Below are 25,709 nucleotides of genomic sequence, written 5' to 3' on the forward strand. Positions count from 1 at the left end.
ACACTTCCAGAAGATGATGGAAGATTATTTGACTATATTATCTGGACAATTTGATTGTACATGTTATTAGGAAGGTTTCGTGTCGGATATCGTCCCTAACATCAATGACAGTTCCGTGCTAACATAGATGGCGACATTAGATAGACCTACATCTGTTCACCAACATGTTATTTCTCAACTAAAAATTAATTAAAGGACCATTGGTATTATTTAAGGGCAATATTACCCAGCTGTCGGCTGCCCACAAAGGTCTTGTGCGTACTAAAATAACGAATATTATCTAAGAGCTGAAACAAAATTTAAAAATCATCAAACACGTTTAGAAAAATTGTTTACTGATGAACCAGAAGATGACGTCACAGGCCAGGGTAGATCGATGGCTCCAGGAAGCGCCTTACTAGTGCATCGTTCCACATGGATAGGATCGACGCATGGAGAGCTAACTCGGGTCGAATCGGAGTCAAAATCGGAAAAGCGTGTTTTGAATTCTTCCCTTTTTTTGCAATTTGTTGATGGAAACTCCTTATGTATAGAATAGGAGGATACAAGACCACTAATGAATATTCATAGCCGGTTGGAGGGTCGAGGCCTATCAATTAGACGAGTGCATGTTTTTAACTCTCAAGTACATATTTGGAGAGGTATTGAAAAAATATTTGTTGTGGCAAGTCTACAGATATAAAGAAATTATTTGATGAAAAAATTAATTTCGAATTTTTCTAATTGGGTAATAGGGGGCGTGTTTTGAGTTTTTTCTGCCAGTTGGCTGAAAAGAGTGGAAATATCAAAGTCTGTCTAATTTGTCGATTATCAAAAAATTTCCGTGGTCAATCACCAGTTTATTTTTCACCATTTACTTGCCCGACTGTCCGGAATAGCATAATCTAAATTTCAGATTCACAACACCACGCATTCTTTGATGCGTCGCGGTCAAACATTGACAATTTAACTGCTAAAAGGCTTAAAAAATCAATTGTGGTCTTGTCTCGGAGGTGAGGGCAACCGACAGTAGGCGGAGTATCTTTAAAACCAGCATGACTTATACAAAAGTCTCGGTTATCCTATTCTGTTTCGTATCATGTACTTTCTGCTTGAACTTTCTCTCATTACCCCATCAGTTGTATATAATTGCGTTAACCATGTTAAATAAACTAATGGTCAAACACCGCTTCCCATTCCCAGGAGCAACCAGTCACGATCAGGCTCACGTGACTGGCTCAATAACTTTATAAATGTACATATTAAGTATGTTGTTAATGACAGTTCCATTCTGCATTCGTATATAAGCTCCGATCTCCCTCCCTCCCCCATTTAACCTCTCAGTCACGCCAATAGGCATAGCAAAGATATACCCACCACAATGCAGCGTTACGGAATTGTTTGTCTTCTTATTGCCTTAATTTTCGTCCTAATAGCAGGTATGTAAAACTTAAGTATATTTTTAAATCGTATTTTAAATCAAACTTAGTGGTATATATTCGTTATCACTCTCAACGACCCGTTGACAGAAAACCTGCAGGCAGGTGTAACGTTTTTTAGTGTTTCTCCTCACGCTAAAAGACAGATTGACACATTTTTGAAAAATATCATCTTGAGCTGCCCATTGTTTGGAAATACTGAAATATGGGGAGCCATAAACGTTGCCGGTGTGAAAGTGTTTCTAGTCTCTCTGATATATATAGCAAGCCCGGGAATTAGAAGTCCGACAGTAATCATGATCGAAGACACCTTTGACATGTTTGACACCTATCCGAACCATCAATAGTTGCGTCCGTTTTATTTGTCTCAGGTTCAATGCGTGCGACCCTTTTCCCTCTCTGGTTCAATACGTCCACTTTTCCGCTGGTTCAATGCATCCATTTTCACTCTCTGGTTCAATGCGTCCACTTTCCCCCTCTGGTTCAATACGCCCACTTTCCCTCTTGTTCAATCCGTCCATTTTCCCTCTCTGATTCAATGCGTCGATTTTTCCCTGTCCATGGTTCAATACGTCCACTTTCCCTCTCTGGTTCAATGCGTCCATCCCTAGTACCATGAGTCCATTTCCCCTCTCTGGTTACTACTCAGGTTCAATGCGTCCTTTTTCCGTCTCTGGTTTAATGCTTTTCAGTAAAATGAAAAACCCTTTGCAAAATCTCAAAAACCATCAGGGCTTTTCATTCTAGCGAAAAGCCTTTATACATGGTGTATTTGTATTGGCCGAAATGTTTTCAAAACCTTTATTTCTGAGAGTGTACCATGGCTTTTTTCAAAGCATGTCAGTTTTCGTCGGCCTGGTTCAATACATATTCGTTTTTCGTCCCTGGTTCAATGCGTCCATCGGTTCCATGCGTAATTCTCGTCTGTCTGGTTCAATTTGTCCATATTTCGTCACCGATTCCTTTTAGCTTATTTTGTTGGGTTTTTTCTACATTTTTCGTTATTTTGCAAAATAGGAACGGTATCCTTCCCGATTATGATGTTTCAGAGGTTATCTAAAAGAAATTCGGTGGCCATTCTAACGTAAAATTCGAAATTGAATGGTCGGCGCAAATCTGAATTTTTCTTTTTGTATTCCCATATTATGTTGACAGTATATTCGAAGTTTTCATAAGCTGATGATTATAGGGTCCCCATAAGTTGGAATTATGCCATGCAATAAAATCGTACTAATTTTAAAACAACTTGGAAACGATTTAGCACGGTTTTAGACTGTATGCTGCACTGTCCCTCGTTCTGGCGGCCGTGGTTGTGGTCAGGAAACTATAACCGGTTTGATGCTGAATATTGAAGCCGAAAACGCCGTTGGCCAACATTTCAGCTCCACCCTCGCGCCGTTTCACCGGATGAGACAACCAGTAGCCGAGCTCTCGGAAATTTTCGTGAAGTGTATTTGGATCTTCTACTAATTATACCCATTAACCTCGGTGCACAACTAGAAACCTGCAGAGACACCGTCGAAGGTCAATTTTCATGTTAGGTTCATGTTTTCATGTTTCATTCAAAATTTCAGAATACTTGATGTTACTTTTCAATTATTTGTTGCCTGGGACTAGATGAGATACTAATGGCATTTATTTGGAGCACTCATTAAGTTAGGGGAAGCATCATCCTGGCATCAATTGTTTTCAATATACTCCGCCTCTCGATATGACGTGTAGAGTATCAAAACCTGAGTCTCTGGATAAGTCGGCTCTTTTCGCAAAACTGCAATATGTATGGACATTTTTATCCAGTTACTTAATGAGTAAACCTGATGACTGATTGGCATATGTTACAATGTCCTTGATATTTCCATTACAGAAGACAAACATTTGGGGTCATCACTTATTTTCCTTTAAATCCTAAAAGAAGTTCAGCTTTTGTCGTTTTTTTAACTGGTAATTGTGTTAGCTTCAGTGCTGCCATCTTCAGCCACAATGGATAACTTCGTTGGATGATTTTGGTTTAGATGGCAGCACTGGAACTATGTTAAAAAACAACGCCAAAAGCCAAAATGTTTTCAGAAATTAAAAGAAAGTGACTTTTTAAATGAATATCTAGGATATTGTTGTAAACATGTGCCAATCAGTTTTCAAATTGACGCATTTGGTAAGGAGACAAGTGTACACATATAATTGCAGTTTGGCGAAAAGAGCCAACTTAGAGCTTCTGTTTCTACTAACTTAGTGAGTACCCCAAATAAATGCCACCAGTGCCTCATCTAGTTATACTCGGCAACACGAAAAAAACTGAACAGAAACATTGAGGCATTAAGTATTCTGAAATTTGGATGAAACTGACATGAAGATTGACCCCCCAAAAGCTCGGAGCTTCTTTGGCGCCACCTATAAGCTGACTACTTAATGAGTGTCTCAAATGAATAGCAGTTGTACTGTAAACTATCGAGGAATAAGTTCGGTTTTGAAGTTGGGGGTTACAGTCAACCATCACTGAAAATCTTAGCCACAGATCCAGGGTGGTCAACAATTCAAATTGCCTGAATCTCTCATGCCATGTTATCTGATCAACAACTCGTTCCATGTTGGAACTAACCTCAATTAATCTTATTTACATTGTGCGTCGATTCTACTCCTATCATGTAAGAAATATTCGGTGATTGCAGTTTATTGTTGGGTTACTGTGTCGTTAGGCCCTGCGGTGACCAGGTGTAAAACTTCCAAGGCAACGGTAACCGCTAGGTACCCTATTATCTCATATATATGGCGGGCGCGATGAGGCTCAACCTTAGAGACAACATTTTACTCTCTACAGGATTTTCCCATATAAATGATCAATAAATTAACGTACAGGTACATATATTTCAATTTCCAAATAAACGATTCTACTTTAGGGCCCTTTAATTTTGAACCATCAAACAACATCAATACAAGTGAATGTTGGCCATATTAACATCCCCGAGACAAGCCTATCGGCGACAGGGTTCAAAACGGAATGGCCAGGGTTTACCAATGACAGAGTGCAGTGGTAACGGTGGCTGTTGCTGAAATTGGTCATTAAAAACACCTCGGTTACAATGAGGTATCGTTTTCTCTGTATTTTATTGTGCGCCCCGTTTCGCTTTCGCTACCGCTCGGGTTGGAGTAAAATATGCGGTCAGAAGCGGTCAGAAACACTAGAAATCACTTTTCACTGTTTAGTTTAAGGTGTTTCAGGATAGATATCTAACGCTAGAGGGTGGAGAAACCATTTCAAAACCTAGCCTATATTTAGTGCCTCCCTTTGGTGTTTAGTGAGACAAGGGATACATACCTCCAGTTCAGTATCAATGAATACACGGCGACGCTCAATTATTTAGATCTGTCATATCAAAATAACGCACAACGATAAACACACGCGATATGTGTTTGCCTGAGGTATCACTTTGATAGTGTGTGTATAGTAAGGTGCGACCATAATTTCCTCCACAGCCCTGCAAATTAATTGCCATTGTCTGTGAAAAAGGAAAGTATCTGGCCAGACAATAGAGACGAATTGTAATTTGGCCCAATCCCATCTCTGAGCGAGTAATAGGGTGTTTACTATGCGAAGTGTAAAACCAGATGTCAACAAGTCATCCATTCTCATAAACTTTTATTCAAACTACCTTATTTATCATGCTTATCTTCATTATGGTGTTATTATCTCACTAAATAGATATATGTCTACAATCGTGTACCGTAGGCTAATATACTATATCATGACTATAAAAACATGCGTGGCGGTGGCAAGCATAAATGGCTTGATATATATGCATCTAAACTGGTCATCAACTGTCAAAACAAGTGTTTGCTTATCTCTCACGGAATATCTCGTCAATTCATTTTCATATCTCATCAGAATGACATGATTAGATATAAAACCCTTGTTCATCAGGATGGAAGTTTCTTTCTTTCCGAAAATGAGAGAAGTTTTGGCGAATAAGATAATGTCGAAGACGCTCCTTATTTTCTTCGCTTTTACAGCAGCGAACCGGTCGTCCTTCAATCATGTATTCTAAAATACCAGGATTTAGAACGAACCGCACTTTACAGTGTAAATGCACTATGCGCAAACGACCCTCGCGGTTTTGGTGAGACAACCAATACCTCCGGTTCGGTATCAATTCCTTAAACCTCACCCAGCTTGGAGAAGTAAAATTACTAGTGCATCGTTCCACGTGGAAAGAGTCGATGCTTGGAGAGCCAACATGGGTCAAAACGGAGTCAACATCGGAAAAGCGCGATAATTCAGTCAGATTTTGAATTTGTTCTTCTTTGTGCAAATTGTTGATGGAAACTATACTAATGTAGAATAGGAGGCGACTTGGCAGCCGACAGCTGGGTAATATTGCCCTTAATAATGCCAATGGTCATTTATAGAAATGCTGCAGTCAGTGATTACGGCCTTACTTTATTTACGAAATTCATTTGACGATATCGTTTTTCGTTCCTCGCTTGCAGAATCTCTCCCGGCGAGTGACTGGGGTGACTCTGAGGAGAACCGAGAAAAGAGAGGATGCAGGGATACGATGGGTGAGTGTGGCATCTGGGCCAAGAGCGGCAAGTGTAATTCAAAGAACCCGAAGGCAGCTTCGACCATGAGGTTCTTCTGCCCAGAGTCGTGTAACCAGTGCCGGAGAAAGAGGGACGAGCGACAATGGTACATGTTCCGACGATAGATGGTAAAGACATCTGGTGGTGAGTATTGTACCAACAGTCAGTGGGCGCTCAGTGCTAAGAACGCCGTTGCCAGTGCAACTGTAACATCTGTCCAGTGTTTCCCAGATTTCAGTGCCTTCCCTATTCACGGATAAGGCGACCAAAGAACCTAACTCTAAAAGTAGAAACACTCACAGATACACTGGGCTTATACCCGGTGGGCCTAAGGAGGTACGACAATTTTCACCACTGTTTCGTCTCGATGTCCTTGAGCGAGACACTTAACCCTAAATCGCTTCGTTCTTTGAATGTATCTTCTTGGGCAGCATTGAGTTGCTTTCTCGCAATGTACTCCCCTCCATGAGGTGGTAATACAAGGCTAGGCCAATAATAGTCCACAGAAATTGACGAAATCTTGTCACATTCGTGTATAAAGGACCGGCAAAATAAGGAGTTTGTCCTGTCCGAAGTTTCTCAAAGACTTTTATCAATGTTATTTAGAGTTTCTCCCTTTTTTTCAGTTGGAGTGATAAACGGCCAATCAACGAAGACTCATTCTCTCGTCGCTATTCATTGAAAGGACTTCAGGGCGCGTGTACTTCAGACGGTATGACTTTCGGATAGGTTTCTATGGTAGCGAAAGATGGAAGCACTGTTCCGTGGCACATGGGCGGTTGTTGTTACAGACATGTATGTGAGGAGAAGCGATCGTCTGACCACAGGCCTTTTTTAATTTTTTAAAACAAGAAGTTTGAACTTTGAGGGGAACTATATTGGCAGGATCATGGGGATCCGATTTTGGGTCTCCGTACTATAGAGTAAGGGAATTGCGTCTGGTTTGACAGAGGCCAAATGATTTAAAACGATGTCTTCGCGTGTTGCGAAATAACAGTGACCCTAATCGGGTCGAATTGTTTCTTGCCTATTCAGTCTTCCTTCAATCGAACCGAAATGACGCACTCCATTATTTATGACTCGAAAGAACTATTCAGGAAGTTTCAGAATCAAGGTGTATATGTATATTCAAAACGATACGCTGCGCAAAAGTTAGAATATCAGTCAACGGAATATTAGGTAATTCATGTGATCAGAAAAAAATATTAAAATATGTCATTCATCTCGGTCTTTTTTCTCTATCACTTCGATCCCGTTAAGGGGATGTTTTTAATTCATTGATGTATCCTATATAACACTCGGATGGTGGTGATAACGCAAGTGTTCCATTCTATCATCTCTTTTAACTTCAATCACTGTGTTTGTGTGTAGAAGAACCCTTGATGTGGTATTGCAGACTCCCTTCGTTTTGGTTACACTCGTCTCTTTGAGAAAGTCACAGAGGATATCAGTCAGTATCCGTGGCGTCAATCGTCGAGACATGCAGCCATAAGGACCTCGCCATTATCCATTTTGTTTTTTAGATGAGCTATTGACGATTTTTTATCTGGTCCGTCCATATCGTTGCGTTTAATAGTTCCTAGCTGGAACTGAGACGTATGTGACATTTTTTAGCTTTGGAATCGAAATAATCGGATGGCTTTTTTCTTACGCATCGATGCTTGACAACTTAATCCAAGTGAATCATGTACAGAGCTCCCATTTGTGGTCGAATGATAAAGCCATTAACAAATATTCGAACCCCTCTATCTCTTACACCCGGCCACCACTGGGAAAACTTAAGAATTTGGTTTTTACGGTCAGGTAGGCGTACTCTATCCCACAACACATTCAAATCATTTGTAGCTCGCATGTTAAATAAAAGTCGCTCAGCTCCCGGACTATCACATCACTGCCCATTTGCCTGAATTTCACATTTTCTCACCTCACCCAGTTGTGTTTTTGTATTTGTTTAATCTGTCAGTTAAGCAAAACTTTTCCCAGAAATCACAAGATGGACAGTTATAAAACGAGTACTTCTCCTGGAATTACTAATTCACACAAGCTCGTCCATATCGACATAAACTGCAGAGGCACGAAATTAACAAGAAGACTGAACTATTTCAAAAGTACAATTATATTTTACTTCTAATACTCCGACCAATTTCATATAACTTTAACACTGTACATAATATTTCTGGAGTCCGGGTTAAATGATTGATTACATAAGTAAGACAATAATGCTTTTCACTGTAATAAAAATGTTCTAATGGACAACAAGATTTGTGGCAACCCTGTTCAAACCTTATTGAAATCGGTCTGGTATTTTAGGAGTTATCACAAATCATAGGTGTTGATATTTGTAATATGAGCTAGACTGTATGCCACCTTCTGGAATCTTGAATAGTGTATGATCGTATGGTCATACACTGGTGACTGAACTAATGATAATGTACACTCAGTTACGATACCAATCAGTTGCGAGGAAATCATCCACTGCGTTCACCAGTTCGTTGAGGTCTTTGGCCTCGCTCTCATGCTCGACTTCCAATAGTCTTTTCAGATAGTCCTTGGCTGCTTTGTACACCATCTTCTCAAACGGCCTTACAGTCTCACCACACTTGCACAGAGAAGTCGAGGTCAGAGGTCAAATGTCAGTTATATGAGCGTAAAGGACATCAAATGACCATACGCTTATTTCCAGGACTCTGATTGCAGTGAACACTAACATACCGATGGTAGTGGCAGGGGGAGGGGGTCTAAAAATCGGCGTGTTCGTGCGTACGTACTTAAGGGAGCTACTTCGACGGACGACATGTGACACCAGAGGAGCTGATTTCGTTCCTTACAACACCTCCGAAACTATTAAGTTACCACCATCTTGAAAGAAGTACTTCGTATATAGATGAAATGGTCCAGGGACCATGTGCTCACCTCGGGTAATGTAATGCATGTCATTTGCAGTGGATATGGGGAGGACAGTTTCTGGCTAGTTTCACCAGTTTTGATTTCATTGAATGATATTATTCTTCTCGGCTCAATGGCACAAAGGAAAATTACCGGCACCATCTATGTATAGCATTTTGGTTTAAAGTTGACTGAATTTCAGGGTTATTGAAGAGTGTACATGTCAAATGGAAATTGATTGACATCTGTTAAACAGTTAAGGAGTAATAGGACTTTGTTTGATTTTCAAGATGGCGGCCTGGTGGTCACATTTGTCATGGGATTTAACTGAAAATTATGGATATTGATAAGAGTACATAGATACATAATCACATGAAGTTTAGTTGCAATCCGATCATTAGTTTCGGAGTAATAGGACTTTGTTTAATTTTCAAGATGGCCGCCTGGCGCCATATTGGTCGATGAATTTGACTGAAAGTCAGGTATGTTGTAGAGAGTACATAGATATACAATCACATGACATTTGGTTGCAATCCGACTTTGTTTAATTTTCAAGATGGCCGCTGGCGGCCATATTTGAGGACCGAGCGGGACAAATTTTTGGATTAGAAGAGAGGGTCCCTAGATACATGTCCTCACAAGTTTAAAACCTTCTAGCTCAAATAGAAACGAAACGTGCCGCCTATCGGTGATTTAGTGAATTTCGACCTCCGTGACCTTGAAAAGAAGGTCAAATTAAAAACCCGGGTGATATGTCATTTAACCTTATTAGATAAACCCACCATAAAAATTTCGTCACTCTACGTACAACCATTAGCTTCAAAAAGGCAAAAAACAACTCCCAAGATGGCCGCCCGAGGCCAGAAAGTAGGTCATATCGCGAAAAGAAAAATACGTCTGGGGATATTGCCCAAAGCTACCATCACACCAAGTTTCAGCCATCTAGCCCTAGCGGTGACGAAATAAACGTGCTCCGCTAACGGACAACGACGGACGACGGACGCCATGGTATCGTATAAGCACCCCAGAGGTGAGCTAAAGAATTTTTCGATTTGCAATGAGCGGATTATTGCATCAGAACTAAGCCCGCGAAAATGATTGCTGCCTATACGCTGCGTTTATAGTTCCCCATAAAATTGTCTTCAAACCCACCAGTAAGTGTCAGCTTTTATTTATAAAGATCATATTCTGTTATTTATTAATAAAATAAAACGTTTTATGAGAGAAAGTGGCACAAATTCGGCCTGAATAAGATTTGCAGTCTGAACTGGTGACACAGTTTAAGACGTAGGATTATCAAACACCTGAATCTCAGGATGCCGATATCTAAGATGGCGGCAAGTGATAATAAATTCCAGTGTCTGAACACTCAAAAGCAAAAATACTCAGCAGTAAATGAAAAGACGTGTGCTGTGTCTGTCTGCATGAACATCGTAGATTATGTATCTTGGCTGGCCAAAGCTCGGGCGACTTTTATCGGCAAGCAGGTCGGTGAGCTCCTTGTAGGAAGCCATGGCATCCAATTCCTTGTCCACATCCTCATCTACAATGATCTCATCCCTTTCCTTGTTCAACTGGAATACAGCAAACGACGACTTCTGCGCCATCTTCACCTTGTCAAACCTAATCTTGCAATTGGCGTTACATGTTACACCGCTAGCCATCTTGATATATCAAAATCCGCTGTTACTTTAAGATGTCCGCCTATCTAGTGCTGTCATCACCCAGCCTATTGTGTCTATTGGAAACACTGACACATGGGAAACAACCACAGATGTTACACCGGGTTAAACATATTTGTAAAGAGTTTAAGGTGGCATGTTCAAAGAAATAAATATCCGCGATTTAAATAACCCTTCGGATCCATTAACCACTGGTTATGTTTCTTTTGTGTTTTAAAAGTAACAATGCTGATTTCGTCGCAATGTTTTGTCTCCGAGATAATGGAGGATCGTAACAGATAAGATCAGTTGCTGGCTGTTTCGGAAAACATAAAGCGAGCAGCCCAGGGCCACGATTTGAATTTAAAAGACATCGCATTAAAATTCAAAGATAAAATAATTAGAATTCCCTCGATTTAATTTGTTTTTAAAATTACGTCAATTCCGCGGGCGAGAAACCTTGCACTGCCTTTTCTCGAGAGAAAATAAACTTCCTTATACTTTCTGTTGAGGACGCAAACTGGCCTCTTTTGTGATATTAGTAGATTTATACTTGAAAGCCAGCCAATCCTTCGCCAATTCTTGTGTCTCACCGCACATCTTGATCATACACATCCCCCGCCTTGAATTTAGAAAGGAGACAGACATCACCAACAACTTATGCTTTTGCAGGTCGCGAGAACATGCTCTATTCACATAAAGACCATCCTGAGATACAGGTTATACGGCGATCTGCATGATTTGAATAAATTCACCTGAGTGTTTGAACTGACGAGAGAGTTCGAATAACAGTTTAACACACGATGAAAACCGCGGCCGCCATGGAATTATTTTGAAGTTTACAAGTAAGTTGAAAACGTATCTGATTTTAAAGACGGTCTTTCAAAAAATATATATAGCTGTTGTGTCCTCGACCCGTTTAACATGATGCCGGAACTGGCGCTCTAAAACCCCCCTGCCCTTCATACGTATTTCCTGTTGAAAGATAGAAAACTGGTTGAAAATAATTTTCACATCGCCTGCAGGAGTTTGCTGATTGATTCAACAGGTGTCTTGGCTCGAGTTTGGTGAAAATCACAGCATTCTTTTACAATAACAACATTGTGTACAATATTACAGCTACAAGTTTAGACACTCGCAATCGTATGTGTTTGTCTTGGATACCAGTGACACTTCAGAATCGGATTCTTATAAGGGCATAAAGTGTTTATTAGCAACACGTCGAAGCACAAGTCCTAGACAAATTGTATAAATAAATATTTGATTCATCTACAGTGTGAAAAGCCGACTAGGGGGACGAGGTTCATCCGAGACGCGGGTCTCCGCAAGTTGTTCCAAAATTCCGATCATGACTGGTCCTCGGGTCATTTGACGATTTGATTATTGGACGACCACAAACAGGACACGGGTTGTGGACACAAGAGATGGAAAGAATTTAATCATTTGAAGCAAAAAAGCACCAATCAGTGCGTTTGCTTATTTTAGGAATATTCTATCTCTATCTATCTCTGTTGGTTCCGTTGAGTGAGTCAGCGTTAGACGCTGGGTGTGTTAGTGAGAGGTTACTACAAAGGAACCATATGAGTCTGGCCTGGGGAATCAATCGACATCGTCTGCTGAGAAAGCGGGAGAGAACACTCAACCTGTCATCAGAAGGCCGTGGAACTCTCGAGGACGCGGAGCTCGAGTGAAGAAACGTGCGAATTTGCGGCGTATACGGAGACAAGACGGGGTCACATCGTTTCGGACCAAAGCTGAGTTGTAACTGCCTTTTAAAAATGTCTTTCGGTGCCATTTGTTTATTAGTTGTGATAGGTTTGGCGACATTTGTGGATGCTCGGTCGCACCATCATAAACATCACCACAGACGGACTGATGCTGAAACTGACAGTTCACAAGGCGAACCGAGTGTGGAAAGACGGAGTGAGTTGTGTGTTTATGAGAATGACACCTACACCGCTGGGGAGAAATTCCGCCCTGACCCCTGCACGTTTTGTCGCTGTCCCCGCCGGGGAGGCAGGGCTGTGTGTAGTGTGATGGACTGCAAATACGACAAGGGGTGCCTCCGGTACGAGACGGAGCCCGGAGAGTGCTGTGGCAAGTGTATGGAGCAGGGGTGTCTCCACACTGACGGCAGGGTATATCCCAAGGGGTCGGAGGTGCGATCGGATGTCTGCACAAAATGTTTCTGTCCAAAGGACAGCCAGCACACTCTGTGCATGAAGACGGAATGTCCTATGGCCATGTGTGTGGACCCTGTCACTTTACCAAAACAGTGCTGTGGATACTGCCCAAGAGGTAAGATAAATTTATATCACAAAATAATGCACCTTTAGAAAAAATGGAGAAAAACTCGACTGGGTTCCTCAGTCCCGGGACTTTAACTGTCGTTATCCGTGTGCTTGCTCGTTCATTTGCAGGTTTGGATTCGTTGTCATGGCACAGGAGCACGCGAACAGACGATTCAACTACTGCTAAAGTCACAGGACTGTGTTCCCCAGCCCCTCTCCCCCTCCCTGATTTGTTGGTACGAAGTCGCACCCTGATCTTTCTGCATTGGTTTTATCACGTGCACCCCATACTTTTAGCAGTATAAGGAGAAGTTCTCCAAGTGATACCAACGTCTTGCAACGTGATGGGAATAATCTCCATACATTGATGCTTTTGATCCGTGAAGGTCGTGGATCTCAAACTCCCTTGTCTCCTACACCTGACTCATCGCTTCAACGGAATTTCATGACGGCGAGATGTCCCCGAAGTGGCGATTGAGTCACGCCTCATCCCATACAAGTTCACCTGTCGCTCCCCGCGGATGTGCAGGTGGTTGGGTGTACCGTGATTTTGGGATTACCTTCTCAGAAATAAAGGTTTTTGAGATCTTGACATACCTTGGGTTTTTTGCCAAATCAAATATACACCCCGCATAGATCGAGGATTTCTAATTGAAAAACCCTTAGAGGTCAAATAACCATTTGGGATCATTAATTTTGCCGAAATATCTCGACGGGGTCATGTATTTGTGTTGGCCGAAAAAGTATATACATGTATACTGAAGGGTTTTTCAAAAGCTCAAAAAGCTTTATTTCTAGGAGCGGACACCTTTTCCAACTGTCCATTTTCTCCTACCGGACACTAAGGGATTCGCCGTGGCTGTGACTTATGCGAGGAAAAATCCGCTCATGCACTTCCAAATACAATCTCAATTAATTCAAGAAAAAAATTGAACTCTTGTTTGCAAGAATTTAAATTAACACCTGAAGTGTTTAGATGAGCAAATATTACACACCTTAAGTGTGGTCCGACAACCAAAGTCGCAAGATTGCAATACATAGACATAGCCTACATGTAAGCGAGGAACGCTTCACCGTGACTATATATATTAAAAATAAACCAAAACAACTCGGTTATTTACACACTTTTTGAAATGCAATCGGAATGTCAAATATTTCTTGATGTTTTGGCTACCCGATACGATCGCCGAAGAGATCCTATACACAACCGGAAAGCCGGCGTCTCGTTTAATGTTGAAAACGGAATTTACTGGGAAAATTATAAGTTTACGCATTCCTCAGATCTAATCCAGCAGCGTGCAAACGAGCGATTTCTGTCGCATCGACAGTCTGCGATTATAATCTCTGAGATGTGCGACAAAACACCCCTTTTTGCGTGGTACCGTGCAGGCTTCCACTGAATGCCATTTTATGCTAATGGGTGAAGTGGATGGGGACCTGACGGGAATGCCTTGTCCCCTGAGAGGCTTTGCCAAGTAACGGCCTTTAGGCCAAGTGAATCACAACTGCGCGGGTTACTAAACTGTGGCTCGACCCATATCAGCCGCGGTGGCTCGAACAAAATGGATGCCGCGACGGCCATCTTGTTTTGTCTGCGAATGATATAGACTCTTTCAACTGTCTCCTCCATTCACTCATTACAGAGACGGCAGTTCTCTCGTTATGAACTCGATTTGGGGGCGTCGGCTTCCGTTGTGCGGTCCGACTTCGTTTTCAAACATTAGGGAAAAGACCGGAACTAAGCACCTCGCATCGTCCTGGAGTGATTACTAACAAATTGTCTCAGCGGTAGTCTCATTCGGCGCATTTTGCAAAAATTCAATCGGAAAAATATCACGATTGTCATTTGGCAGACAACAACTTTTTAAAAAGATATCTTTCCGCGACTTTGGCGCATCAAGATTATTAAATAAAACGTTTGCGAAATTGGCGGTTTACAGTAATACTCACCTTTTTGGGATGCTCTGATTTTGTTTATGTCCCATTCCACTTTCATTTATAAGCGATCGGTGATTCATGATGATAATGTTAACGCTTTTAGTGAAATGTGGGAAGATTTATAATCAAAGAGCACAAAGACTGACTGTGCCCGCCACATCAGCCCCATATCTCCCGGAATTAGTTACTGGATCCGCGCACTGATGACATAAATGCCGATTAAAATGCTAGGAGAGTTTATTTCCTTTGTGACTATTCAGGGAAGTTCCGACCGCTTGGTTCTGCCACTCATTAGCTGAATTGAATTAATAACTTGATAGAACGCAATATTCATCAACCTATACCAATGATGTATTAGCGCTATCTTATAACAATCATGATGGTTTGACAGTCATTTAGGATACAGCAACCTTAGGCATTCGAAAAAAGCTTCGACTCTGTACTTCTGACATTCAAAATTGAATCTGACATTTTGTGTGGGCCGGTCGTCACGAATCAGAACTAACTCTTAAATATTTTTTTTTCTTCAAAATTGTACGAGGCTTAGTTGGGATGCAGCCCGGGGAATGTTTTTTTTATTATCTTGCAGCTACAGCAGTTTCCACAAACTACAGGATGTTTACAAGCTGAAGGAAAGGTCGTCGTAGAAAGGACGGCGTGGGTACGAATATATAATAAGCACCGCTGAGACGTGCCGTGACAATCTATAGCTACACATCCAGGGGATGGACGCAATAAATCGATATATATACAAACAACAACTCGCTAACCTCAGTTCGCAAATACATGTACATGTACTTCTCTCTTATTGACACCAACGTATGTTGACATTTATAGCAGAACCACCCATCTACTCATTACTATATAGCTTGAAGAAGCTCTACAGTATACCCCCCCCCCCCCCCCCCTCCCCCAAATTAATCAAGCAAATACGTTTCCTCCGGGTACGATATGATCTGATGATATGCGTAGGGGATATCATTTCCAGCGGATCCCCGGTGTAATATTCTGGGGTGCGTTTTCGTTTTCCGACTGTTTCCATTCATTGTTCTCCGATATGGAACCAGGGGGACAACCTAAAACGTTACACCGGCGGCGCCAGATGCGTTCCCTGCATGGTACCATGTGTACAAAAACATTATCTCTTGTCCCATGCAGCTGAAAAAAAGAAAAGAGCAGACGTTTTCCAAGAATGAAAACATTGATAAGACGGAGTAAGAATGAATGTGTGGATTGATTGCACCGGCCCGTCGATGATGAGATCTTTTTTTCACATCACTCTGTTAAACAAAGCGATCACATTTTCTAACAAAATTGTAAAAAGTGTGTCAAATCAGACACTATTGATAGGTTTTGCTATGTCCTGATATGCCATACAATATTCATAAACAACAATCTCGTCCTCATAAGATCTTCGTCCTAGTGAATTTCTGTTCGTCAGGTCCTTGTGTATGCACTTGCTTTTTGGCAAAAAATTTCCCAACAGGAACTGAACAATATTTGAACTACAGTATTTACTTGCATATTGTTAACATCTTTTTAGGTCCAAATTGCCACTACAGGGGAGGTATCATCTCAGCAAGAGAGGTGATTCGCGTCGACAGGTGTATCGTCTGCCACTGCCCCAACCCCCTCAAGGACCGAAGTCTTGACGCCGTTTGCACTAACATATGCCAAATAAAGACAGACATCATTAGGAAGGAAATCGAAAAGAAAAATATGGAGGCGACGGGAACGAAGGATAGGAAGGCGGGAATTTGAACGCAAAGCTCCAGCTCCAGGGAATAGGCGTGATCGCTGTGCCATCTAGCGAACGAATGACACACTGGTTGTGTGTTTGTCTTTCGTGGTTGTGCTTCAAAAAATGCACATGTTGTGACTGGATCTCATCGTTTCTGTCACATCGCGCAGTTGCCCATTGTGATGCGAATAAAGACTAGTATTAAAATGCTTTTTTTCATTGACACTCTGCATTTCTGTACGAAACTCAAGCAAAAAACACATTATTTACAATGTACTCGTTTTTAGACATATCGCCAATTGTGCCGGACAATGACAGGTCAGATGAGTCGGATAGACTCCATGCCGTACTAAAGTAAATGAATATATGTTAAGACAAATGGCGTTTTGACGTCACTACAGCTTAAGAAGTGTACAGTCAGATTGCTGACTGAGGACGATTGTACAACCACTTGACATTGAGGACGGACCGAGGCTCTGTCAATTTGACGCCGTGTGTTGTGACCCCTTCTGCCAAAAAACCACCGAGAAAAAGGCACAATGACGACAAGATTAGGTCTAAGAATTTTTCATAATGCCAAATATTTGAACTTAATCTTCCTAGTGTCTGTTTTTGGTACATCTACATTTGACAGATAGAGGTCAGGGCCGCTGTCTGTTTAAAGATTACATGAGAGTGGGAATGACAGCATCTGGTGGTATGATACAGTTATGATTGCCATATCAACTAGATGGAAACTAAACGTGCAACCTTGCTAAACGTGCTAAAATCTCAATGTGCTCTTCCAAGACGACGGCCATGTCGCAGAAAGCCACCGGACCTATTTGGTGTTGGGAATTCTTTGTACATTATATTCACTGTTTAACATTGTAGCAACGAATCATTCTAAACCTCCTTTTGAGGGAAAACTGTTATGAGGAAATATTGGAAAAAATTAATAACTTTGACGAAGTTTAGTTGACGAAATTGTATATACATGTATTGTTTAACACATCCCGAGAATCCCATCTTGACCACCAAGGTTTTTGCATCTTATCATTTTATATCACATCAACAAATGCAATAAAGTCAATGTTTCATGAGATTATGTACATGTTCGATTTCCAATTTTTTAGCATCAGATGCACCGGTCTGAGAATCACACAGGTTGTTCCATCTCGCCCAACGTGTCAGAGGCGACCGGCCTGAAGTGTAGTGTAGCCCAGTGAGACTTCCGCGCTGCATAAAATATGCGTCGGTCCATGGGCATCCTCCGAAGCGAAATTTAATCGGAGGACCACCATCCCTCCCTCGATGGAGTGGTCATGGGGCCACCCGCAATCCGTCACAGCTCCACTCGCACTGGATGCGATGAGGAAGGAGGATTTTGGACGGAGGTCAATATTGATAATTGATACAGGGAATGGAATGGCGTGGAACAGTGGTTTTCGATGCTCGCATCGATCAAGGCTGAATTTAAGATATACTTGGAAACACATCACCCCATCCTCCTCACTGGTTGACATTACTGTGAGAACGGAAGCACACATGAATACTAAGCAGGTAAAAAAGCCGGTTATCTTATCAGACGAATTCATTTCTAACCAGATTTCGTCAAAATGGCAGCAGCTTTGATGTGGACAATAATTTTCTCTCTCATGGTCTCCTATGGTAAGTCATTATAAATGTAGTCTCGTGGTCTCTGACGGCAAGTCATTATAGTTTGTAATCATCTTCCTCGTGGTCTCTGATGGTCAGTCATTAAAGCTTGATAATGTCTCATGGTCTCATCATTATACTGGTAGTTCGTGATCATCTTTCTCGTGGTCTCTCGTAGTAAGCCTGTCAAGACTTGCACCACCTAGCAATGTATTTTTTACTACTCAGCCTAAACTAGTCAGGTGCGCGCTGCATGACAGTAATAGTTTGCACAACATGTATATCCCTGTCCTTTGTGGTTGTGATGACCGGTTGTGATGGCTCCTGACTGAGTTTACAGCAAGTTAGTTGTAACTCTGTCATCCATGTTCAATTTGTCTCCAAAGAGACAGAAATGCTTTGCTGGAAGTGGCAATTGGACGCATCATCGTGGAGACCAACAGTTCAACCCCTCCATTTTCAGGATCACCGAAGACAATCAGCAAACGCCGGCTAGATAACTTTGCAGAGATGATTGGTGTTCAAGTCAAGAACCTTGACGCAGGTGACATCAATGGTTACGGGGGATGGTGTGGATTAGGTGGAAGTGGGGAGCCAAAGGATGACATTGATAGGTAAGCGAAAAATCAGGGGTTTTTTGCACTTAATGGCGGTCAGAAAAAATGTTGTGCCTGTATTCATGAAAACCTTATCTGTCTCGTGTCAGGGTGGTGTCATTTCGCCAGTCCGCTTATACCACTATATTCTTCATCAAGAGCAGAAACAATCCACCTTTCCTTCCCTGAGGAAGTAACCTCCCCGGGCATTCCATTTTGTCATCCTATATTCGTCTCGTTCGTGAGGGCGGCGGGACGAGGCCGGTCCACTGCGTCGGGAGTGTTTTAGGAAGTGAAGAAAGGATACCACAATACAAACCAAAATGGAAAGCCATCCTCTTCTAGACAGTGAGGGGAGCAATTTTAGAAATTTAAATATTTCTCTAATCTATTAACTAGATGCTGTATGCACCATGACCATTGCTATGAACACATCCGCAAAACAGTCTGCAAATCACTTAATCATGCCAAAGTATATACAGATGCTTACATGTGGGCCTATGATGATGGAGAGATAATATGCAGTAAGTACACATTATCATTTCATTTAATAGATGCTGCATGAAGCATGACCACTGCTACTACAAGCTCCACAGAACCGTCTGTAAATTTGCCAAAATTTATTTGATGCCATACAACTGGACGTATGATAATGGAGACATCATGTGTCGTAAGTACCGAACAACGTGGATGTGACAAGAGACAGAGACATTGTCACAATCTGTACTTTTTCATCTCGAAATGCAGTAGCATAAGATTAGATTATATCAACAGATGCACTACACATAATGTATTTTCACTGGGACATCGAGGACAACCAGGATGTGACAAGAGATGAACGGGGACAAGGGGTGATATGAATAAAGGCCAGCAAATGCTTTTACTTCAATTTTGTACAGAAAGGCCAAGTGTAAATGTACATGGAGTTTTAGATAAAAGCATTTACTACTCTTTATTCATATCACCCACTGTATTTTTTTACCTCAAAATGGAGTTCAAACTCCCTAAGGTTGGCCTGTATCTATGGAAGCACCCCTTGCACCCTGTGGAATTAGCAACAACTTCTCAGAGGGTCTCCTATCTCTCAGAGTCAGGGCCAACCAACCACCCTCAGACTGATGGTCACCTATAAACTGGGTTCATGTATGGACCATATTCTAACTTACAGATTCCCGTGGCTATGCCAGGCTGAGGCACCCAAGGAGCCATGCTCAGGCTTTTGTAAACCAACGTTGCATTTAGGTGTTCTGTGTTCGAATGAAAAAAGTTGACATGCATGCTTTGATTTCTCCTGTTCAGGTTGGTTTTGTGGTGGTCTTCAATTTGAGGCTGGATTTGCTAAGAGGTGATTGGCATTGACTCGGAAGACCCTCAGAAAGGTTGCTTCCCTATTCACAGGGCGAGCTTTCCTTTCCACTATTACACGTGGGCTGCAGTGGTTTGGTAAGGAATCACTCATAGCTCTTTTCTCTTCACTTCAGACGATGATCCAGAAAAAAATGCCTGCAAATCCAAGCTGTGTGGATGTGACCGAGACGCAGTCAATTGTTTTGCCAAATACGCACACCAGTTCAACATGACCTTTAAATCAAAAGATAAAATCTCAACTATGCTTGAATACCTCATCAAGGCCTACCTGAATGAGGAATGGGTGCCGCAGAGTGTGTGGACCGACTTGGAAGACTCGTGGGCCAAGTTGGAGACAGAGAAATGGGACTTCATCCAAGAACACGTCCCAGAAAAATACTGGGGGACGTTGAGTAAGTTTTTGCCCAAGAAGTACATCCCGGAGAGTGTAAAGGAAAAGCTGGGTCTGGGGGAAGGCGGGAAGGAGGATGTTGGCGATTTAGGTTCAGGGGAGATACCAGAAGAGGATACTGAAGAAGAGCACGAGTCACTTTGGACGAAATTTAAGGACTGGGTAAAAGGCATTAAAGAGAAAATACATGGGAAGCGCTAGTTATCACCTCATATCCGTTTATTCCACTTTACTCATGAGTAAGCTCAGGTATACACCCAGCTCAGCATCATATTATTTGCTGTCTTGCCCATTTTCCTGACAAAAACTGTGAATAAATGAAAAAGAAACGTTTTAGTTTAAGTTTTTTATATTGTAAAACTTTCTCCAAACAATCACTCCGAAAACTGAAAAGCAGTTCATGGATCCCTTTGATCAAAAATTTCTTACTTCAACTTCAAATTACTTTGAAGTAATGGGTTTTTGCTTTGATACAATTAATCTGTCTTGTGTTGTCTCTAAAGTTCTTCATATCAGGCGGGTGTTTGATATTCATATGCAGGTTAACTGGAGAATCAATTCAATAACTTGCCGAAAATCAGGCAGGCCTTCCTACTTGATGAGCTGACCGGTCCTCGCAAAGGAGGATGTTTTTCAGTAATGATGGAAAATCTGTGTTGTGCGAGTCTTCAGCAAAATAACGTTGTGTTCATCTGGTAATGACATTCTTGTCACATTTTTCCAGGCACTTTTCAGGGCAGGTGTCTTGGTAACTTGGAAGGCCTGTCTTGAATACACATTAAGAGTAAAATAAGATACTCAGTCAACTGGGGAACTGATTTTCCATTTACCAGCCTTACATTCTCAGGGAGGAAGAGAGTGGAAGGTCGAGGGTCTTCAGACCAAGACATTTTCATCGACATGCACTGTCACTATTTACAGCAGTTTGTATCACAGATATTTGAAAGGCTATCAGTCTCACTCTCCTCGGCTTCAACCTTGATAAACTCTAAACATAAAATCACAGAGAGCACATTCTGGGGTCAATACACCGCAACGTCAGTTATACGTTATGCATAGTTCAATGCACACACAGTGGGACCTTGCTGAGCCAACACCTGTTGCCTAGACGCCCTTTCCATAAGCACTGAATTCCGTGCTGTGTACAGTCAGATTGCTGACTGAGGACGATTGTACAACCACTTGACATTGAGGACGGACCGAGGCTCTGTCAATTTGACGCCGTGTGTTGTGACCCCTTCTGCCAAAAAACCACCGAGCAAAAGGCACAATGACGACAAGATTAGGTCTAAGAATTTTTCATAATGCCAAATATTTGAACTTAATCTTCCTAGTGTCTGTTTTTGGTACATCTACATTTGACAGATAGAGGTCAGGGCCGCAGTCTGTTTAAAGATTACATGAGAGTGGGAATGACAGCATCTGGTGGTATGATACAGTTATGATTGCCATATCAACTAGATGGAAACTAAACGTGCAACCTTGCTAAACGTGCTAAAATCTCAATGTGCTCTTCCAAGACGACGGCCATGTCGCAGAAAGCCACCGGACCTATTTGGTGTTGGGAATTCTTTGTACATTATATTCACTGTTTAACATTGTAGCAACGAATCATTCTAAACCTCCTTTTGAGGGAAAACTGTTATGAGGAAATATTGGAAAAAATTAATAACTTTGACGAAGTTTAGTTGACGAAATTGTATATACATGTATTGTTTAACACATCCCGAGAATCCCATCTTGACCACCAAGGTTTTTGCATCTTATCATTTTATATCACATCAACAAATGCAATAAAGTCAATGTTTCATGAGATTATGTACATGTTCGTTTTCCAATTTTTTAGCATCAGATGCACCGGCCTGAGAATCACACAGGTTGTCCCATCTCGCCCAACGTGTCAGAGGCGACCGGCCTGAAGTGTAGTGTAGCCCAGTGAGACTTCCGCGCTGCATAAAATATGCGTCGGTCCATGGGCATCCTCCGAAGCGAAATTTAATCGGAGGACCACCATCCCTCCCTCGATGGAGTGGTCATGGGGCCACCCGCAATCCGTCACAGCTCCACTCGCACTGGATGCGATGAGGAAGGAGGATTTTGGAAGTAGGTCAATATTGATAATTGATACAGGGAATGGAATGGTGTCCGTGGAACAGTGGTTTTCGATGCTCGCATCGATCAAGGCTGAATTTAAGATATACTTGGAAACACATCACCCCATCCTCCTCACTGGTTGACATTATTGTGAGAACGGAAGCACACATGAATACTAAGGGCCATATTGATAGCAGCAGGTAAAAAAGCCGGTTATCTTATCAGACGAATTCATTTCTAACCAGATTTCGTCAAAATGTCAGCAGCTTTGATATGGACAATAATTTTCTCTCTCATGGTCTCCTATGGTAAGTCATTATAAATGTAGTCTCGTGGTCTCTGACGGCAAGTCATTATAGTTTGTAATCATCTTCCTCGTGGTCTCTGATGGTCAGTCATTAAAGCTTGAGAATGTCTCATGGTCTCATCATAATACTGGTAGTTCGTGATCATCTTTCTCGTGGTCTCTCGTAGTAAGCCTGTCAAGACTTGCACCACCTAGCAATGTATTTTTTACTACTCAGCCTAAACTAGTCAGGTGCGCGCTGCATGACAGTAATAGTTTGCACAACATGTATATCCCTGTCCTTTGTGGTTGTGATGACCGGTTGTGATGGCTCCTGACAGTTTACAGCAAGTTAGTTGTAACTCTGTCATCCATGTTCAATTTGTCTCCAAAGAGACAGAAATGCTTTGCTGGAAGTGGCAATTGGACGCATCATCGTGGAGACCAACAGTTCAACCCCTCCATTTTCAGGATCACCGAAGACAATCAGCAAACGCCGGCTAGATAACTTTGCAGAGATGATTGGTGTTCAAGTCAAGAACCTTGACGCAGGTGACATCAATGGTTACGGGGGATGGTGTGGATTAGGTGGAAGTGGGGAGCCAAAGGATGACATTGATAGGTAAGCGAAAAATCGGGGGTTTTTTGCACTTAATGGCGGTCAGAAAAAATGTTGTGCCTGTATTCATGAAAACCTTATCTGTCTCGTGTCAGGGTGGTGTCATTTCGCCAGTCCGCTTTATAATACGTCGCTCTATTTATTCTTCATCAGGAGCAGAAACAATCCACCTTTCCTTCCCTAAGGAAGTAAACTCCCGGGCATTCCATTTTGTCATCCTATATTCGTCTCGTTCGTAAGGGCGACGGGACGAGGCTGGTCCACTGCGTCGGGAGTGTTTTAGGAAGGGGAGGAAGGATACCACAAAACAAACCAAAATGGAAAGCCATCCTCTTCTAGACAGTGAGAGAAGCAATTTTAGAAATTTAAATATTTCTCTAATCTATTAACTAGATGCTGTATGCACCATGACCATTGCTATGAACACATCCGCAAAACAGTCTGCAAATCACTTAATCATGCCAAAGTATATACAGATGCTTACATGTGGGCCTATGATGATGGAGAGATAATATGCAGTAAGTACACATTATCATTTCATTTAATAGATGCTGCATGAAGCATGACCACTGCTACTACAAGCTCCACAGAACCGTCTGTAAATTTGCCAAAATTTATTTGATGCCATACAACTGGACGTATGATAATGGAGACATCATGTGTCGTAAGTACCGAACAACGTGGATGTGACAAGAGACAGAGACATTGTCACAATCTGTACTTTTTCATCTCGAAATGCAGTAGCATAAGATTAGATTATATCAACAGATGCACTACACATAATGTATTTTCACTGGGACATCGAGAACAACCAGGATGTGACAAGAGATGAACGGGGACAAGGGGTGATATGAATAAAGGCCAGCAAATGCTTTTACTTCAATTTTGTACAGAAAGGCAAAGTGTAAATGTACATGGAGTTTTAGATAAAAGCATTTACTACTCTTTATTCATATCACCCACTGTATTTTTTTACCTCAAAATGGAGTTCAAACTCCCTAAAGTTGGACTGTATCTATGGAAGCACTGCCTGTTGTAAGATCAATCTGTACTTAGATATCTGCCATAAGCAGAGAACAGCTCTTGACTGTTTTTGAACATCACCTGTTTTGTTAAGCTTAGCTGCACCCTGTGGAATTAGCAACAACTTCTCAGAGGGTCTCCTTTCTCTCAGAGTCAGGGCCAACCAACCACCATCAGACTGATGGTCACCTATAAACTGGGCTCATGTATGGACCATATTCTAACTTACAGATTCCTGTGGCTATGCCAGGCTGAGGCACCCAAGGAGCCATGCTCAGGCTTTTGTAAACCAACGTTGCATTTAGGTGTTCTGTGTTCGAATGAAAAAAGTTGACATGCATGCTTTGATTTCTCCTGTTCAGGTTGGTTTTGTGGTGGTCTTCAATTTGAGGCTGGATTTGCTAAGAGGTGATTGGCATTGACTTGGAAGACCCCCCAGAAAGGTTGCTTCCCTATTCACAGGGCGAGCTTTCCTTTCCACTATTACACGTGGGCTGCAGTGGTTTGGTAAGGAATCACTCATAGCTCTTTTCTCTTCACTTCAGACGATGATCCAGAAAAAAATGCCTGCAAATCCAAGCTGTGTGGGTGTGACCGAGACGCAGTCAATTGTTTTGCCAAATACGCACACCAGTTCAACACGACCTTTAAATCAAAAGATAAAATCTCAACTATGCTTGAATACCTCATCAAAGCCTACCTGAATGATGAATGGGTGCCACAGAGTGTGTGGACCGACTTGGAAGACTCGTGGGCCAAGTTGGAGACAGAGAAATGGGACTTCATCCAAGAACACGTCCCAGAAAAATACTGGGGGACGTTGAGTAAGTTTTTGCCCAAGAAGTACATCCCGGAGAGTGTAAAGGAAAAGCTGGGTCTGGGGGAAGGCGGGAAGGAGGATGTTGGCGATTTAGGTTCAGGGGAGATACCAGAAGAGGATACTGAAGAAGAGCACGAGTCACTTTGGACGAAATTTAAGGACTGGGTAAAAGGCATTAAAGAGAAAATACATGGGAAGCGCTAGTTATCACCTCATATCCGTTTATTCCACTTTACTCATGAGTACATGTAAGCTCAGGTATACACCCAGCTCAGCATCATATTATTTGCTGTCTTGCCCATTTTCCTGACAAAAATTGTGAATAAATGAAAAAGAAACGTTTTAGTTTAAGTTTTTTATATTG

The 25,709-nt window shown here is 41.9% G+C and overlaps 3 protein-coding genes and 1 long non-coding RNA gene across 6 annotated transcripts; all 4 read left to right on the forward strand.

Annotated features, from left to right (window-relative positions):
* The first annotated feature begins 1,298 nt into the window (after positions 1 to 1,298).
* Positions 1,299 to 7,215, forward strand: LOC135498693 (uncharacterized). Its single transcript, XR_010449123.1, has 3 exons — positions 1,299 to 1,418; positions 5,901 to 6,137; positions 6,620 to 7,215. It is a non-coding gene; the product is annotated as an uncharacterized LOC135498693 (long non-coding RNA).
* A 4,662-nt stretch (positions 7,216 to 11,877) lies between these two features.
* LOC135498700 (brorin-like) lies at positions 11,878 to 17,588 on the forward strand. Its single transcript, XM_064789085.1, has 2 exons — positions 11,878 to 12,838; positions 16,313 to 17,588. Exons 1-2 carry the CDS (start codon positions 12,319 to 12,321, stop codon positions 16,528 to 16,530), a joined length of 738 nt encoding a protein of 245 aa, XP_064645155.1. The 5' UTR covers positions 11,878 to 12,318; the 3' UTR covers positions 16,531 to 17,588.
* Positions 17,589 to 18,066: 478 nt separating this feature from the next.
* On the forward strand, positions 18,067 to 20,845 carry LOC135498711 (phospholipase A2-like). 2 transcript variants are annotated; one of them, XM_064789096.1, is made up of 4 exons: positions 18,067 to 18,160; positions 18,612 to 18,762; positions 19,144 to 19,268; positions 20,226 to 20,845. In XM_064789096.1, exons 1-4 carry the CDS (start codon positions 18,109 to 18,111, stop codon positions 20,702 to 20,704), a joined length of 807 nt encoding a protein of 268 aa, XP_064645166.1. In that variant the 5' UTR covers positions 18,067 to 18,108; the 3' UTR covers positions 20,705 to 20,845. The 2 variants fall into 2 exon arrangements, with proteins under 2 accessions (XP_064645166.1, XP_064645174.1); XM_064789104.1 differs by lacking the exon at positions 19,144 to 19,268 and adding an exon at positions 19,299 to 19,414.
* Positions 20,846 to 22,814: 1,969 nt separating this feature from the next.
* Positions 22,815 to 25,687, forward strand: LOC135487644 (phospholipase A2-like). Of its 2 annotated transcripts, none has more exons than XM_064771675.1 (4): positions 22,815 to 22,905; positions 23,355 to 23,505; positions 23,896 to 24,020; positions 25,071 to 25,687. In XM_064771675.1, exons 1-4 carry the CDS (start codon positions 22,854 to 22,856, stop codon positions 25,547 to 25,549), a joined length of 807 nt encoding a protein of 268 aa, XP_064627745.1. In that variant the 5' UTR covers positions 22,815 to 22,853; the 3' UTR covers positions 25,550 to 25,687. The 2 variants fall into 2 exon arrangements, with proteins under 2 accessions (XP_064627745.1, XP_064627753.1); XM_064771683.1 differs by lacking the exon at positions 23,896 to 24,020 and adding an exon at positions 24,051 to 24,166.
* The last annotated feature ends 22 nt before the right edge of the window (positions 25,688 to 25,709 follow it).

This window comes from Lineus longissimus, chromosome 1 (assembly GCF_910592395.1).
Source record: "Lineus longissimus chromosome 1, tnLinLong1.2, whole genome shotgun sequence".
Lineage (NCBI taxonomy): Eukaryota > Metazoa > Nemertea > Pilidiophora > Heteronemertea > Lineidae > Lineus > Lineus longissimus.